A 16975-nucleotide genomic window follows, 5' to 3' on the forward strand; every position below is an offset into this window, starting at 1 on the left:
CGCAAGAGAGGGAAGGGCTGGGCAACAGACCGGAAGTGCGCGGGCGCTCCGTCTCTTCCCCCTCTATGACCTTCCAGGCCTCGCTTTCTGTTTGAATGAGGGTTGCGGCACCACAGAGATGTGGAGGGGTAGAGCGCCCCCGCTAGTCTGAGCCTCAGCGGAAGTTGGTCGAATTCCAGGCCCAAGGGACCCGGCCTCGCTTCTGGCGTCATCACTCTGCGCCGGATGCGGCTGCCTTTGAGCGCTGCTTGGAGCGGGCTGCGGATCGGGAGGATGCTCCGGCAGGCGGTTCGGTGGCTGGGCCGGGGGGCTGCCCCGCGGGTGAGGCTGCGGGGGCAGCGGGGCGGGGCCTGGCTGCATCCAGGAGCGTTGCTTGGCCGGTTGCCTGTGCGGCCCATAACCCTGCCAGGGGGGTTGCCACCTCTGAGAGGGAAATTCCTGGAGATTTGGGGTGGGGCCTGTGGAATGCGGGGTTGAGGGCGAGGGCTCAGCAGGGCACAAGGCCATGGAGTCCACCCATCAGAGCAGCCCCTTTCTGCGGGGGAACTGGGCTGTGTGGGCTGGAGACCAGTTGTCGCTCCAGAAGATCCCCAACAAGCACCCGGAGGTCAGTGAGTGGCTGGCTCAAGGGCCTCCTGGACTTCTCCCAGGATCCCAACAGATCTCCAGACTGTAGAGGGATCAGTTACCACGGAGAAAGTGGCAGTTCCTCAGACCAAGCTCCACGGTCGACCAAAAAGTCTGGGGAAAATTCCTCCCTCCCCTCCCCCCTCCAGACACTGCCCCCAAATATCCAGGAGTTCCCCAGGGTAGAGTTGACAACCCAGCTGCAAGGTAGGATAAGCTGAGTAAAAGTGACTGGCCAAAGGGCTTCCTGTAGTCTCCGATAAGAATTGCTCTGCCTGGTCAGCCCTAGAGCCCATTTGGTCAATGGTTCTGGCCAGCAGCGCCTGCCCCGGAATGCTCAGGCAGACAGGTCGATGGGCATCGTTCCTGCAGAGGGGAAGGTGTGGCGCATTGGTCAGAGTATCATACCAAGACCGGGAGATCTGGTTCAGCTCCTTGCTCCTTCACAACTTTCACCAAGTGACCATGGTCCTCCTCGCTCAGTGTAAGCAACCTCCTAGGGTTCTTGTGAGGAAGAGACAAGGGGAGGGCCACGTGTGCTGCCTGAAGCACCTGTGAGGAAGGGTGGGGAAAAAAGGTAATGGATGGACTCTCTTTGCTTTGTGTTCCCTGAAGTTGTCTAGTCTGTTTTCAATGTGTCTAAGCTAGAAGGGCCCTCACATCACACGTCAGTGACCTTCTTTGCTACACAGTTGTGCAGGAAATTAGTGGGTTGGTGTCTGTGGAAGATTCTGTGAATGGAAGGGCAGTTGTTAACCCACCCGCCCTCAATTTGTAGGCTTCCAACACCGCCCCCCCCCCCTTATGCTGTTCCTGGAGTTCTGTATCCCCAGAAGTAACATGGGGGGCATTTTTGTCTGCAGCAGGAAAGGACAAAGATCCCCTCTGCTGGCAGACATCCCTTCTGTCAATGGAAATGCTCTGTGAGATCCAAACCGCTCTTTTTACCTGTCCAGAAACTGTTTGAAATAAATGTCACAGAATGAGCATGCTTCTCCCCCCTCTCCTCCCCAAAACACCTGAAGCATCCCCGACAGTTGGGGCTTTTCATCTGAAGAATTCTAAGTGAGGGCTTGTTTAGGCTTTTCATAAGAAGCAGCTGGATGGTTGGTGCAGGGCTTGTGAAGGACAACTGTGATGGGTCTGAGGAGTGTGAAGCAGGGACTGCCTGGGAGGTCACTGGTGTAGGGCAGGATGTAAAACGGTGTGTGTCTACTGCAGGAAGGACAGTGACTTGATTAGGTGGCACAGCGTAGAGGTCAGCTCTGCGAAATGAGCTGCATCTGGGATATTTTCTTCTGTGCTGTTCTCTCCAGGTGTTTCTAGATGCCATCTGGTCACTCTAGCCTTTGTGGCCCATCTGTGGAATGGAAACAGTAACTTAGCAGAAGAGGTTGTTGGGAGGACAAATTAAATGAATGTTGCAAAGCATCTTTTTATGTTCCCCCCCTTGGATACTTTGACTGGATAGTTAAGGTGGTGTAGAAATGTTTTAAATAAAATCTTATTAATGAATTAAAACACAGATTAAAATACACAACTTACAAATTTAAAAGCACACAAGGTTTAAGGAGTAAAAACGCAGAGGACCAACAAACACAAGAAGAATGAGCCTATCTGCTGAAATAATTTATTTTCTTCCAGATGCTCTCAGGAATAATTTGCTTTCTTCCAAATGCTCTCAGTCTTCCATACTTTTACAAATGTAGCAAGCAAACATGAGGGGCAGTGAAGGGGAATGGCTTGGATCAATTAACCTTGCAGCCACGGAGCACAGACAGGCGGGCACCAAGAGATGTCGGGGTTTTAGCCTGCTCACATAAACACAGTGTAGCATTGTTCCTCGGAGCCTTCTAATGTCTCACTCCCGCTTTCTTTGAATTTCTTTCCCAAGGCTTTGTCCACAGTGTCAAACCAGAAGGGTCTTTCCGGCATCTCTGACGTTTCTGCTACCGAGGTGGATGCAGCATCCCTCACAGGTGAGACCCTCTTAGGGCTGCAGAACCCTCAAAGGCTGCAAATATTGGGCACACCCTCAAATGCCTGCTCTGTGGTGTGCCTGAGGCTGTTTCTGTCTGGGGATTTTCCCCTTTGTGGACAGTGGGACATTTGGGGAGTAGCCACATGATGTTGTGTTCCTTCCGAGGAAAGAAGCCTTGTGATCTGGCTCAGGAGGATCTGGCTGCAGACACAAGGTCCGGGTGGACCCTCCACTCACCATCCGTATAGGGAGGGGGAGAGAACTTAGTTCAGTCTTCAAAGTGGCAGGGCTAGACTCTGTGTCCCTTTAGACATTTGTTGAGCTTTTTCACTTTTCCGCAGACCACTGCAGTTCAGCTTGAAGGGGGAAAAGGAGATTTGCCAGCCAGGGGGGAGAGGGGCAGTGCAATTGTTGGCTGAGAAATGGTGATGCATTGGAGGGAATGGTTGGGAAAGCAGAGAGCAGATGGTGTCAGCAGGTGGTGCTGGGATGGGCCGTGTGGAGGCTGTTCCTGCTGCCTCCCATACCTTTTGCTGCTACTTCCACAGCAGGGTCACCTGTTTCCACCCCTGCACCCGTGTGGATGATGCCAAAGACTGCAGAAGGGTAACTTCTCTGTTGCTGAAGCCTGTTTCTTGCTCATCCAGTTGCCTGTGTATTCACAGGCCCTTGTTTCTGAAGGAGTGTAAAATCCTCCTGGGGCATCAGTGCTTGCTTTTAGACAGAATTTCTTCTAACTGACCAGGACCTGGATGGCCAGGCTAGCCTGATGTCATTAGATCTTGGAAGCTAAGCAGGGTCAGCCCTGATTAGTATTTGATGGGAGGCCACCAGGAAGTCCAGGGTCGCTATGCAGAGGCAGGCAATGGCAAACCGCTTTTGTTTGTGTCCTGTTTTGAAAACCCTGCGGGGTTACTGTAAGTCAGCTGCTACTTGCTGACAATCTTCTGACTGACTCTGTTACTTAAAAGACGCAATCGGGAAATGTCCCAGGGTGCTCTTTAAACATTTAATGCTGCCGTCTAGGAATGCAGGTGATGTTTTTAGAGTCTGTTCTTACCTTTAAACACCTGAATACAACATTTAGTTATTTTAAATGGTTTTCCAGCCTTCCTTTGACATCTTTTGTTGCACAACCATGAAGTTTTAAAAACAAAGAGAAAGAGAGATGGTTCATTCTTTGTTTAAAGATATCTGTGTCATAGATAACTTATACAGGCATGCATGGGCTCATAAAATACGTATAGAATTTTACTTGTACAATTATTTGCAAGTATTCAAAATGATTTCTTTTGGTAAATGGCAGCTCCCACTAGCAGTGTGATTGTTTGTATTTTTTTTCTCTTGCTTCCTTTTAGCAAAATGCCATGGTGGGGTCTCTAGTGACCCCATCCTACGAAAGTGCAACATTGCTGTCCCCAAGCACCTCATGCCTGTCCAAGCCTGGGTGGAGTCCTTAAAACATTATGATGCCAGATATGAGGGTTTGACAGATCTGCACCCAGATGTGTTTGCAGTCATGCCCCGGTAAGCACTGAAATTATGTTCATGTTTCTAGTCCTCATTGTTGCAGAGAAGCCAGAAATTGCACACATGGCTTAGAAAGAAAGGTCTGTTCCACAAAGTACATCATGTCTTATTCTGGGGGTAGGGGGTGCAGGGGCAAAGTTATGGCACAGGAGGAATGGAGCACTAATTAAAATGGGGCCAAGTATAATGTGGGTAAACCTCTGAGTAAGTGTGATGGGAAGTGTCTCTAGTGGAGCACCTGTTGAACTGAGGGACTGGCCTGCACCCTTCCATGCATAGCACATAGATGCCTTAAACCAGTGGCAGTTGCTCCACAGATCGCACTTCCCATCAGCCAAAAGAGCAAGATGACTCCTGTATGCCCTCTGCACCACCCCAAACACACAGAAACAATGACATACAACTATAATATAACCTTGCAACCATCAGAGGACCTCTGAGCATGTCAGGCTGTCTCCTCCTGCTACTGTTGAGCTTTAGCCAGGGCTTGAACATCTGGAGCGAGGGGAAGCGCTTGCAAGGCAGACTTTGAACACAAAGCTTTTGCACTCTCCTGAACTCTTGTTAGGCTGAATGTTTAAAAAACTCTTTTTTTCTCCTTCCTTTTTTATTTATTATAACAAAAAGGGAATACAGAAAAAAAGAGGGGTAAAGGAAGAGGACAAGAAAAACATATAAAGAGCTATGTGATACAAGGATTATTAAAGGTCATAGTAGAAAAATGATAACCTTTAAAGTTGTTAGAATAATAATTAAAACTGTTTAGTGTATATAAACAAATAACATGCAGAATTCACACCTATTTTTTTTATTAATTTTTTATTAGCTTTCTCATATAAGTTTAGGGGAAACAAGGGGGTAGGAAATAAGGTATAGAATAAACATCATAAAGTCTGCTTGAGTTAGAATTCGACTTATCTACACATTTTCATCTTACCATTTCACCAGTCATTTAACTGTGATTATTAGTAACACATTACAATAATGTCTTCATATGTTTACTACATTCAAGTCATTGTTTTTTATCCAATTATAAAATGGTGTCCACGGGGCAGCAAAGTCTTCTTCCATTTGTCCTTTCGTTAATGAAGTTAGTTTGTCCATTTCTGCGTTTTCCATTATCTTCGCTATCAATTCTTCCTGTTGGGGTATTAATTGATCTTTTCCAGAAAGATGCTAATAGGATTCTTGCCGCTGTTACTCCATGAACTATAAAGCATTTCTGATCTTTATCCAGCTCTTCTGGTACACAGTTTAACGGAAATATCTCAGGTTTAAAAGGAATTATATACTGTAAAATTTGTTGCAAAAGATTATGTACCATTATCCAGAATTTATGGACTTCTTTACAAGTCCACCACATATGATAAAATCTTCCTGTATGCTTCACACACTTCCAACTTTTATTTGATATATTTTTGTACATTTTAGCAAGTCTGTCTGGAGTCAAGTACCATCTATGAAACATCTTGTATAGATTCTCCTTAAATGCAACTGACTTAGTTATTTTAACATTCACCTTCCATATCGTATTCCATTACATCGAATCTGAGTTTCATCCTAAGTTTTGTGTCCATTTAATTTTATATTCTTCCACTCCCTCATTTTTCTTTTCCATTTGCATTACAAAATACATACATCATTTTTATCAATTTCTCATCAGAGTTACAGAGCAAGTTTTCAAAGCCATTTTGTTCTACATAAAAAACCTCCCAGCTTTTTATCCTTATTGTATCTAGACTCAATCTGGGCCCTTGACCACCAATCTAAATTGATACCTTGCCTCTGTAATTCCTCTTTTGTTTTTAATACTCCTTTATCGTCTAGAAGGTCTTTGTATCTAATACTCTTATCCAGAGAGAACATCTTTGGTTGTGAAAACGCTTCTAAGGGTGATACCCATTGTGGAACCTTGGCGTAAATTAACGGTGCAGTTTTTTCCCAAACTGTTATAATGGATTTTCTAATCAGATGGTTCTTGAAGTATTTGTGCCCCTTAGCTTTCCTATACCATAAAAATACATGCCATCCTAGCTGCAAGTCATGTCCTTCTAGAGCAAGGAGTCTTTGATTTTCTAATAGAATCCACTCTTTCATCCACACGAGGCAACATGCTTTGTAGTATATTCTCCAGTCCGGCAGAGCAAAACCTGCATTTCTCTTTCAAATCTTGAAGTATTTTCAGCTTAATCCTTGGTTTTTTCCCTTGCCGTATAAATTTAGATATTATCTTGTTTATCTCTTCAAAAAAGGTCTTACTAATACAAATTGGGATGGTTTGATATAAAAACATAATCCGTGGTAGTATATTCATTTTGATGGTTGCAGTCCTTCCCAACTCTCTCGATCGTTCTTGATTTCTTGAAGCAGTTTCACATAGTTATCTTTCATTAACGAACCACATTTGGCTGTTAAATAGAACCCTATGTATTTTACCTTCTTTTCTAATTGAAATCCTGTCACTCCTATAAGTTCCATTTTTTGAGCTGTTGTCATATTTTTGGTTATCACTTTTGTTTTCTGATAATTAATCTTCATTCCAGCCATTGACCAAACTCTTAAAGTAGTGCATTCATTTCTCTATTGATTCCAGAGGTTCTTCCAATATAAATAATAAATCATTTGCAAATGCTTGTACTTTATACTTATGACCTTTAACAGCTGCTCCTTTGATCGCCACATTGCTTCTTACGTTCCTCATCAATACTTCCAAAATAAATATTAGTGGTGAGAGAGGACAGCCCTGTCTTGTTCCTTTTTCAATCTCTATAGCTTCAGTATAGTTGTCGTTAATGACTATTTTTGCTTTCTGCTTCTTATATATGGATTCAATTGCTCTTATAAACTCCGTTCCAAATTCCATCTCCTTCAACTGTTCAATAAAGAATTGCCAATTAACGTTGTCAAAGGCTTTTTCAGCATCCAAAAATATCATGGCCATCTACTTCTCCAGATGTTGTTCGTAATATTCCAACAAATTTAAGGCAATTCTAATGTTATTTCTCAGTTGTCTTTTAGGAAGAAACCCCGTCTGATCTTGATTTATTATGTCTGATAATTCTTTTTTCAGTCTTGTAGCTAATACTGTAGCAAATATTTTATAGTCCCAATTGAGCAAAGATATGGGGCGGTAATTCTTAATTTCCTTCATATCTGTTCCCTCTTTTATGTATTAATGAAATTGTCGCCTCCATCCATGATTCCGGCAAAGATATTTCTTCGACTGCTGTACTAATCATATTTTTGAAGGGTAGAAGAATAACATCTTCTAGTGCTTTATGGTATTCCTCTGGGAGTCCATTTGGGCCTGGAGTTTTCCCATTATTTTGTTTTTGTGTAGCCTCCACTATTTCCATTGCCGCAATTGGATCATTCAACCACTTTCTTGTCTCAGATATCTTTGGTAAGTCTTGTTTTTTCAGATACTGTGTTTGCTTTTCTATTGGTATTTCAACCTTACCATATAGTTTTTATAAAAGGTTTCTACAATTTTCTTTAACTCTTCTTTTTGTGTCCTTTCTCTTCTTGCCTCATCGTATAGACAATGAATAAGTCTTTTCTCTTTTTCCTTTCCAAGTTTATAGGCCAGCCATCTCCCTGATTTATTAGCATGTTCAAAATAATTTTGTTTAGCAAATTTAATATTCTGTGCAACCTCTTCAGTCAATTATTTGATTCTGTAGGGTCTTAATTTTACCTTTTAGATGTTAAAAAACTCTCTCATGTGCGCACATACACACACAAAATGCTTCTTTATAAGTAAAAGTTCCCTTTAAGTTTTGCTGTAATTCTGCTGGACCAGGGATAGTTACAACATCTTTGCAGGCTACATTTTTTTACTTACAGAGAGTTTCGTTTTGTGGCTTTGCATTCAACAGCTGCATTTGTTGTCCAAGCATTGTACATAGAACTCCGACATCGCCACACCTTGGTGTAATTGTCCTAGACAAGTTGTATTAAATATTTTAAACCGTTACTTTTCCCTTGGGGCAATAATCATTCTGAAAGGTGCTCAGAAGAGCCACAGATAGCTGGTCGAAGAGCCACTGTAAGGCTTTTCCTGGATTGCAAAGGAGGCTCCGGCATTTCAGTTCCAAGCTGAGGCAGCCGTGTCTCTTTCTCCCTTGGTGGTTACTATTGGTGCCCACTTCCCAGGTCTCCTGCTAATATTTGCTTATCTGTCCTCCCCACCCCCCACCCCCTCCAGTATTGATATCTTGCACACTGTGGCTATTTGGCAGAAGAACTTCAAAAGAATTGTGAGTACCAAAACGTAGGTGGGAACATGCCGCGAGGTCTTGTAGGAACAAGGCCGGTGGTTGGGCTGCCTGGCTGAGGGGTGAGGTCCAAGAGGCCTATAAGCCAGGCTTTGGAAGAGCTTGTCCACTGGGAAGCTCCGTGTGGTCCCAGGACTCTGCTCTAGTGGCCATCTGGAAATGGGGGAAGTATTTCATGTTCTACTGTAACTCGCTCTACGCAGGGCTGCCCTTGGGCCTGATCTGGAAACTTCAACAGGTCCAGAATGCTGCTGCACGTGTCCTAACTGGAGCTTCGTGTAGGACACACATAACGCCTATCTTGCAGCAGCTTCGCTGGCTCCCAGTAGAATTCCGGATCCAGTTCAAGGTGTTGGTTCTGACCTGTAAAGCCCTAAATGGACTGGGACCAGCATACCTAAGGGACCATCTCTCCCTGGATGTGCTCCAGAGAGCACTTCGTTCAACCGGAAAACATCTACTGGTGGTCCCTGGCCCTAGGGAGGCTCGGCTGGCCTCTACCAGGGCCAGGGCCTTTTTGGTCCTGGCCTCAACCTGGTGGAACTCTCTGTCTAAGGACACTCGGGCCGGCCAGGATCTTGTAGCATTTAGGTGGGCCTACGAGACAGAGATGTTCTGCCAGGCATATGGTGGAGGCTAATTTTAGCCCATCATTGCTGAGCCTTCCACCGGTCTCCCTATACAAGGGGTATGGAGAGTCCACTCCCGCTGGTTGCCCCGAAAGAGTTTTATAATTGATTTTAAGCTGTATTTTAATCAATGTTGTACCTCGCCCACATGGGGAGGGTGGGTATAAAATAATTTAAAAAAATAAACGTTCTAAAGGGCCCCAGGAAAGTACAGCTGTGAAAAAAAAATTAAATTCTTTCCCATCAGTAGAAGCTGAATTCTGTGACCGTACCTGTGAATTAAGTCTGTGTGCATGATTTGTTCTGGGTTTGCTAGTTGTAGGGAGGGGCTGGGAGTGATGCAGGCGCCTGAAGCTCCTCCCCATCCCCTGGAAGTCTGACACCACCACCCCTCTGACTGCTGAGCTTTTGGCAGGCCTTTGCCCCCTCCCTTTTGAGCACCTCCTCGTAGCTGCAGGAGCTGCATTCTGCAAGGAGTCCTGCGTCCTCCTCTTCCTCACAGTGGAGTAAAATGCCAGCCTGGTCAGAGCTTACACGGAGTTGTTGTTGCAGTGCTTATCCTTTTTTAAAAAAAATCTTTGTTGTATTCTAGCGTTCTTTCTCTTCTTGTCAACTGTAGTTTGCACTTCGTAAACAGAATAAGTTAACTGAAAATACCGGCCTACCTTGTGTGCCTGTTGTTAGGAAATGCTTAGATTGCCCTATTTCACTTGTATCTGGTGCATGCTATTCTGGCCATGTTCTGGGAGCTGCCTTACCTTTCCAGAGTTATGCCAAGACAAAGTCACGAGCAGAGGTGCGAGGGGGCGGTAGGAAACCCTGGCAACAGAAGGGGACTGGACGGGCCCGGCATGGCAGTACCCGTTCACCTTTGTGGCGTGGTGGTGAGTAGTGCTCCTTGATTCTGGTAGGAACCAGGGGGAGGTCAGTTTCCTAGGCCTAGCAGAGAACAATGACTTTGTAACTGAAGTGCAGGCGTCCCATGAACCCTCCTGACCCTCTTGCCTGTATCCTGGCCCTCCCTGTAACCTCTGTGGCTCTCCTTCTTCCCTGCTAGGTGGTGTGGCCCATGGCCCCCGTGGCCCCACCAGCTACTACTACATGCTCCCCATGAAGATGCGTGTCTTGGGCCTCAAAGTGGCACTGACAACCAAGCTGGCTCAGGTACTGCATCTGCATTTTCTCCAGTATTTGCGGAGGCATTCTAATCTTTAATCAGCTGGGTTTTTAGCTAGCTTTATAGATTTTGAATATGCAAGTTTTGTAAATTAATATTTTTAGCCACACAACCATAAGGTAAAGAGCAATTGTTCTTGGCGGTAGCCTGGTAAAATAGGCCAGTGTACTTTCACTTCTGCTGTTGGCAGAGACAGTAGGGTGGATCCAACTAGAAGTGTGCACTGAGAAACAGTTTTGGATCTGGGGTTCTGAAACAACTATGTTCTGCTACTGATTTTTTCCAGCTCAGGCAGTGCTAGCTCAGATCTGATCTGTTGTTTTCCCCCCCATTATCATGAGTTTGGGATCCATTTTTTTCAATGAGGACTTCCAGGCTCTTTGGACAGCTGTTTTTGCAGTTAACAGCACCAAAATCACGCAGAACACGGCCCTCCCTCTAAGTCATTGACCCACTGGCTTTGAGCACAAAGTCTGGAGAAGGCATCAAGGCAAGTGTTGGGCAGCTGTACATGCACATAGTGTGCTTTTTGGGAAGGGGGGCGCTAGACTTAAACAAAAACCACATCAACACAGACCTCGCAAGTGTTGGTGGGTGCATGCTATGGCAGGAAACTGACTGGCAAAGGGGCAGGTGGGCTGCTTCCAAGCCAGAGAGTGCTCCACCCAGTGCAATGCAGTGACATTAAAAATAATCCTGCTTCATCTTCACTTTTTTCATTTTCTGTAGTGCCAATAAATTATTACTTTATCATTCTGCTGTTGCCTGTCGCTGCTCTGTTTGTTTGTGCTTTGTAGTTTTGTTCCTGCAGTGAGAACTGAATCCAGATCCTTCCGAAACAAGGCATTGTTGCCACCAGTCTTCTCCATCACTCAAGTGTGGGCAGGCCGGCCGAGTGATTGTCTGAGCCCCCCTGCCCAAACAGACCTGTGTTTCCCCCATAGGTTTTCCTTTTGGGGGCAGGCAGGATTGTTTTTGGAAGGGCGTTTGCCATTTGACTCAGAAAAAGAGAGCCCCAAAAGACTATGGAAGCAGTCCAAAACAGGTCTGCTCAGATGTAGGTCCCATGTTATTCAATAGCAATTACTCCCAGGGAAGTGTCTTTAAAATTGCAGCCTATGATTAAAGTCTTCTTGGGCTTTTATCAAGTTTGACTGGTTGAACAGAACTTTTGCATGCCCCCGTGCCCCGTGCACTTTTCTTCAGAGAGACTGCCCCTCCAAGTGCCCTAATGAGGTGGAGAACACAGACCACTGCCTGGGTAACACTGCAAAACAAACCAAGAGGCACGCCCCCCCCCCAACAGGTCTACTAAGATGTAAGCTCTATGTTATTCAATAATGCTTGCTCCCAGGGAAGTGTCTTTTGAATTGCAGTTTATGACCAAAGTCTTCCCCTTCCAAAGCTGATAGGCAGGAGGGGGGCCTCTCCTTGCAAGGACCCAATTAGCAGGGAGACGAGGCCATTTCCAGTTAGCGCTAAAGGGAGAAGGGAGGCACTCATCTGTCTTGCCTTCATTCCCTCATCCCACCAACAGAGTTAATTAATAACATAAGGGCTCTCTCCTCTTGGGATCCGATTGGTGCATGCTGTTCAGGAAAACAAGATACTGCTGTGAGACCCCAGAGCCTAGTGCTGCTGCTGCTGCGAGCTCCAAACTAAAATACACAAACTGTTTGGTGGGAGTGTGCCATTATAACTCAGATTTGGTTCACTATTCCGGAAGCTGATTTAATACAGTGATACAGTGATTTCCGGGTATATTTCTGGTTCTTTCTCTTTATCTGCACACCCCTAGATCTAATCATCCTCTAAGCGACCTTCTTCTGACTCAAATGAGTCTTCCTCCAATGGGAGAGCCACTTAAAAGTAGGACGAAGGCTCCATAGACTGGAAGAAGACTCGCAACTTAAGCTGAAAGGAAAGGCTGCATATAAATATTTTATAAAAGAATGAATAAATGTATGAACTTTGAGCAGTCGAGGGGTGGGATCCACCCCAGTGACTTGCCTGAGGCCACCTTGTGAGTTTGTAGCTGGGGGGAGATTTGAAGCGGGTATTTTACAGATCACAGCCTGTGCGTGCCTAGCCAGGACACTAGACCAGGTTCACCACTTCCCGCTCTGCTCTCCCGATGATCCATCATACTCCAGGCCTGACCCAGACATGGAGCCCGGAGCTGGGCAGCGGAGGGGGGCAGGAGGCTTCTTTCTTACCGGCTGGGTTGGCAGAGGCAGGGTTCCCACCAGCGCCAGTGACGGCCCAGCATTTGCTGCTTTATGTTCTTCCAGATAGCGGAACGGTTTCCGCTCCTGCTTGCGGGTGAACTCTTTAGCCTGGGCCTTCCCTGATAGTTGACTGCAGGGTATTGCTCCTGCCTCAGGTTCCTTGCCGTATGCAGCCACCTCATTTTTATATCAAACACACACAGCAGCACCTGCTGCAATGACAGTCGTAGGAATTCACGGGTTCAGCTTTCCCCTATGAATCATTCCGCTCATTCTTGGCATAGAGCTGATCCAGCAAGGCAGGTGTTGTGATTTTACCTGCTGGTTTGGATTCTTATAATGGATGGAAGCTGTGATGGTTGTCAAGTGCAAAATTTCATACAGTATGTTGGAAAATCTGGGCTTTGCTTATTAAAGGTAAAGGTGGGGCCAGTCATGATTGACAGCGCATGCTGTCGACTTGGTGGTGCCAACTCACTGCCATGCTCTGTTGGCACTACGCCAGTGCCAGGCTCTAGGCTGCTTTCCAGTCAAGTGGCACGAATACTAAGCTTTCAACAAACTGCTTGATGCTTATCGACCCTGGTGTAGAGACCAGGGAAAGTGCGGCTGTGCTCCCCCGCTCCCATTTTCTGAGGCACACGTCCATGAAGTGGGCAAGGGCCCAACAAGAACTAGCGACTTCCGACACAGACACCAGAATCGTTGGCATCTGTCCTGCTGGAGATTACGAAATCTCATCCCTACCGTGATCAATATAGACCACAGCAGGTTGGAGCCAGCAGTCTATCAGGGGAAGGCGCTGATGGGTGCACATCCATCCCTCAAGCAGTCCTTTCTAGCCCCTAGAAAATTGATTGGAGTGGCAGGACAAGGGGAAGGGGGGGGAATCGCCCTTTCAGTCTGCAGAGTTGAGAAGGACTGGGAAGGAACAAGGGAGAGATCTGTGAGCCTTGCGCGCATGGATTGCAGGATCCAGCCGAATAGCTAATGGTACGTGCTCAGAACACAGGCACCTTCTGTCACTCAAAATTAAGGAAGAACCAGGATGGATTCAGACCATGCATTGTAACAGTGTGTTAGCTCCCACGTTATTTCTTTGATCTTTTTCCTCTTCGTTTTTTTCACCTCCTTCCTTCTCAGTCTTTCTTCCCTTTTCCTGTCTTTTGGCTCCCCTTCCCTATCCTTTGCCTCCATTAAATGCCCCCCTCCCATCTCCTTAGATGTTTTCTTCCTTGTTCTGCCTTTGGTCGATCCTGCTTTGTATGTTGCGGGTAAAATTATATAGAGGATTATTTTATTGATACACATATATTTAAAAAGAGGACCCTGAGAATCCTGCCTTCTAAAAGGGTCAATGGTAGGGAAGTTGTAGGGAAGGGGATGAATGTAAACTCCTAGGTTGTTGTCGGCAGAGGAGTCCAAGGGGTTAAGTCAGAGGCTCTGTGGGTAACGTGGCTTTCTGGAATATCCGATGCTGCTTTATCCTGAGGTCATCTTGCCCACAAAATGACTGGCAGTGACAGCCCTTCAGAGTTTGATGGGGGGCTTACCGCTCCTGGTTTTCCTAGCACTGGAGATGCTGGGCATCAGACCTTGGAAATGTCCAAATGCAAAGCAGGTTTTCTGCCTCTGAGCTCTGTTGCTTCCCAAGGGGAAGGGGGAGGAACTGTGTAGGAGGGATGGCTCCACAGTAGGCTTCTGGGAAGGGGCTTCAGGTGGAGGGGTTACTGGGAGGGATAGGGCAGCTTCATGGGTGGGCTGCTGCATCCTGCATGTGTTGTGATCTCATTGAATCTCCTGTCTCTCTCCCTTCGACCACCCCAATCCCAGGACAACCTGCACATTGTCGACTCTCTAGAGCTACCGACTTCTGACCCCCAGTATCTGATGGACCTGGCCCGCTACAGGCACTGGGGGCAATCAGTGCTGATTGTGGATGTGTGAGTTTGCTTCAGGCTCTCGTTTAGGGGTATGGTGGAGGGTGCGGCTGTGGTTGGCTGCCCGTGTCTACTGGAAGACCCCGCTATTACTCCACTCTGTGGCAGGCGGTCTGAGCTTTGGAAGCATAAAATGTTTGTCCTGCCCTCCTGGCAGGAGCAAGACAGAGTTTCAGTTTGGCCAAGGCTTACTGGCATGTGGAGCCGTGACTGTGACATTTCACTCCCTCTGACAAGTGATTCTCAAAATGGTTCTGGGAAGACCCGTGTTTCAGGATGAAGCGTTCCCTGGTGGTAGCCCAGATTCCTGCGAAGACATCTTGCCCACCGTGGTTCTTCACCCTCAGCAATGTGCTGAACTTCTAGACTGTTGGGCGTGTTTTAGCACATAGGCTCGATACTGCGGCTCAACGGGCCAGCCCACTGTTCCTTGTGAACTTGCCGTGTGCCCTAGCACATGTCAGAATGCTCTGAAATGGGCAGGACGTCTGTGGCATGGAAGGCACCCAAAAGCCTTGCCCCATGGCTGGAAAGTTGGTTTCTTATGACTCGGGCACAGCTGCCACCCGTTCTTGCCCTGGACCTTGGCTGTGCCACTGGAGTGCACTTTCTTTGGTGCCTCTGCTCAGAGCCCTTCCCTGTCCATGCAGCCAGCCTGTACACTGAAGAAGGAAACCATGTGTGGGACCTGAAAGGCCAATAGATTTATCATGGTATAAGTTTTCATGCCACTAATGCATGGAAGCATATGCCTCGGTGGAATCTGTTGTGTTTTTCAGGTGGCCCAGTGTTCTGGGCGGCTCGGCTGCATTAGATTGGCATGGATTCCCATGCTGCTGGCGGTGAAGCTGCTTGGGCCTTGGTGGAACTTCCCAGATAAGCGTTGAGCCTTTTCTGACCAACGGAGGCCTGCTCTTTGGGCTTTGATCCTTAGGTGCAGGCGTTTCCCCCCAAGGGACCTGAGAGGAACTGTACCACCAGGGTCCCTGAGCACTGAGCCAGAATGGAGAAGTGATCACATTTTGTGCCAAGAGATCTTGGACCTGACAGGCCGATATGCTTTTCTCCCTCTCTCTGTCTTGCAGCAATGAGATCCCGGAGGACATCAAGTCTGCCACGAGCAGTTTGAAAACCATCACAGTAATTCCAGCGATAGGTGAGCAGGGAAGGAGCGGGTGGGTGTGTGGGGCACTTCTCCAGGCTGCTGATTCTGCTCCCGGCTCCGACTTTGCCCTCCCACCCCTTCCATGGTCCCCCTCCAGCATGATCAGCAGAGGACTGAGACCGAGCCCAGCCGCCTTCTCTGTTTATCTGAGTCTGGGAATGCCCAACTGCATTCAATAAATTCAAGTCTCCTGGGCCAGATCAACAGCATCCTCTGTGTGTTTGTGTGTGTGAGAGAGAGAGTCAGTCAAGTGACAACTGACTTGTGACAACCCCTGCTGGGGCTTTCAGGGTAAGTGAGCAGCAGAGGTGGTGTGCCCGTGCTTTCCTTTGCAGAACCTTCCTTGGTGGCCACCCATCCACGTATAGACCTCGCTTAGCTCCTGAGATCTGACGGAATCGAGCTAGGCCGTGCCACCTTCCCTCCTGAACAGCCTCCTGGGGCACTAAAGGAATGGGCTGATGTGCTCTTCAGGCCTCGGTCAGTTCTGAGGAATCCTGGAGGGCCAGTGAGGTACCCTGAGACTGGACAGGCAAAAGCCAGCCCCATTCCCAAAGACCCCCGTTATAACCTTTCCAGCCAGATGACGCAGCGGGATGTTCCCTCGTCCATTCTGCCTTTGGCACCACTCTTGTAGTTGGGACACTTTATTGAGGGGCCCAGCTGACCCTTGCACCCTGGGAAGGGGTCTGGCGGCTGCCGTCCGCATGGCTCCCAACTTAAGTCCGTGCTTTCCTCTTCTCCTTGCAGGCCTCAATGTGCACAGCATGCTAAAGTACGAGACGCTGGTGCTCAGCCTGGATACGGTCTCCTTCCTGGAAGAGAAGCTGCTGTGGCATGACACGCGATACAGCCCACTGTACCCTTTCCGGCTCCCCTACAGTGACTTCCCCTAGCATGTTGCCTTGGAGACGGACTGAACCAAGGGCAGCTGTGAGCGGAAGCTACTTCCTGTTCCATACACGGACGTGAACTCATCGGAAGAAGTCCTAGCCCATCACTGGGCACTGATGAACTGTCAAAACTCTGTTGAGAATTTTAAAAATAAAACGGTGCAGCGTTTGCATTGGGAGGAGGTCTCTTTTTGGGATTTGGCTGCTTCAAAGGGTTAAATGCCAGGGAGGGGCATAGCATTTGTATGGTGCCTTTTGGAAGAAGAGAAGAACTGCGCTGTTGGGTCATGTCCTAAAAGGGCAGCATCCTGTTTTTGACATCAACCCAAACATCAGGCACGAAGGCAGCATCCTCAGTCCCACTCATCCCAGTCTCTGGCATTCAGAGTCAAACTGCCTCTGTACATGGAAGCTCCATTTGACCATCACCACTAAAAGGCTTGCTGTATTCCTGATTGCTTTCTCAGCAATAGGATTTTGCACATCTCAGGAAACTGTCGCTTCCCTCCACCAAAGAATGACTCTGAT

General features: G+C 47.3%; 1 protein-coding gene across 1 annotated transcript; it reads left to right on the top strand.

Moving 5' to 3' along the window:
* The first annotated feature begins 233 nt into the window (after positions 1-233).
* On the top strand, positions 234-16626 carry MRPL4 (mitochondrial ribosomal protein L4). The gene is made up of 9 exons (XM_055003729.1): positions 234-321; positions 2522-2606; positions 3967-4135; positions 8346-8397; positions 9811-9928; positions 10102-10208; positions 14283-14392; positions 15475-15545; positions 16305-16626. Exons 1-9 carry the CDS (start codon positions 274-276, stop codon positions 16448-16450), a joined length of 906 nt encoding a protein of 301 aa, XP_054859704.1. The 5' UTR covers positions 234-273; the 3' UTR covers positions 16451-16626.
* Positions 16627-16975: the final 349 nt, after the last annotated feature.

This window comes from Eublepharis macularius, chromosome 19 (genome assembly GCF_028583425.1).
Source record: "Eublepharis macularius isolate TG4126 chromosome 19, MPM_Emac_v1.0, whole genome shotgun sequence".
NCBI classification, from domain to species: Eukaryota; Metazoa; Chordata; class Lepidosauria; order Squamata; family Eublepharidae; genus Eublepharis; species Eublepharis macularius.

Excerpts from the sequence above, each read along its gene's own strand:
- MRPL4 (XM_055003729.1), top strand. The coding sequence starts at position 274 with ATGCTCCGGCAGGCGGTTCGGTGGCTGGGCCGGGGGGCTGCCCCGCGG. Across the intron at positions 10,209-14,282 it reads TGACAACCAAGCTGGCTCAG|GACAACCTGCACATTGTCGA; the intron begins GTACTGCATCTG and ends CCCCAATCCCAG. Across the intron at positions 14,393-15,474 it reads TCAGTGCTGATTGTGGATGT|CAATGAGATCCCGGAGGACA; the intron begins GTGAGTTTGCTT and ends TCTGTCTTGCAG.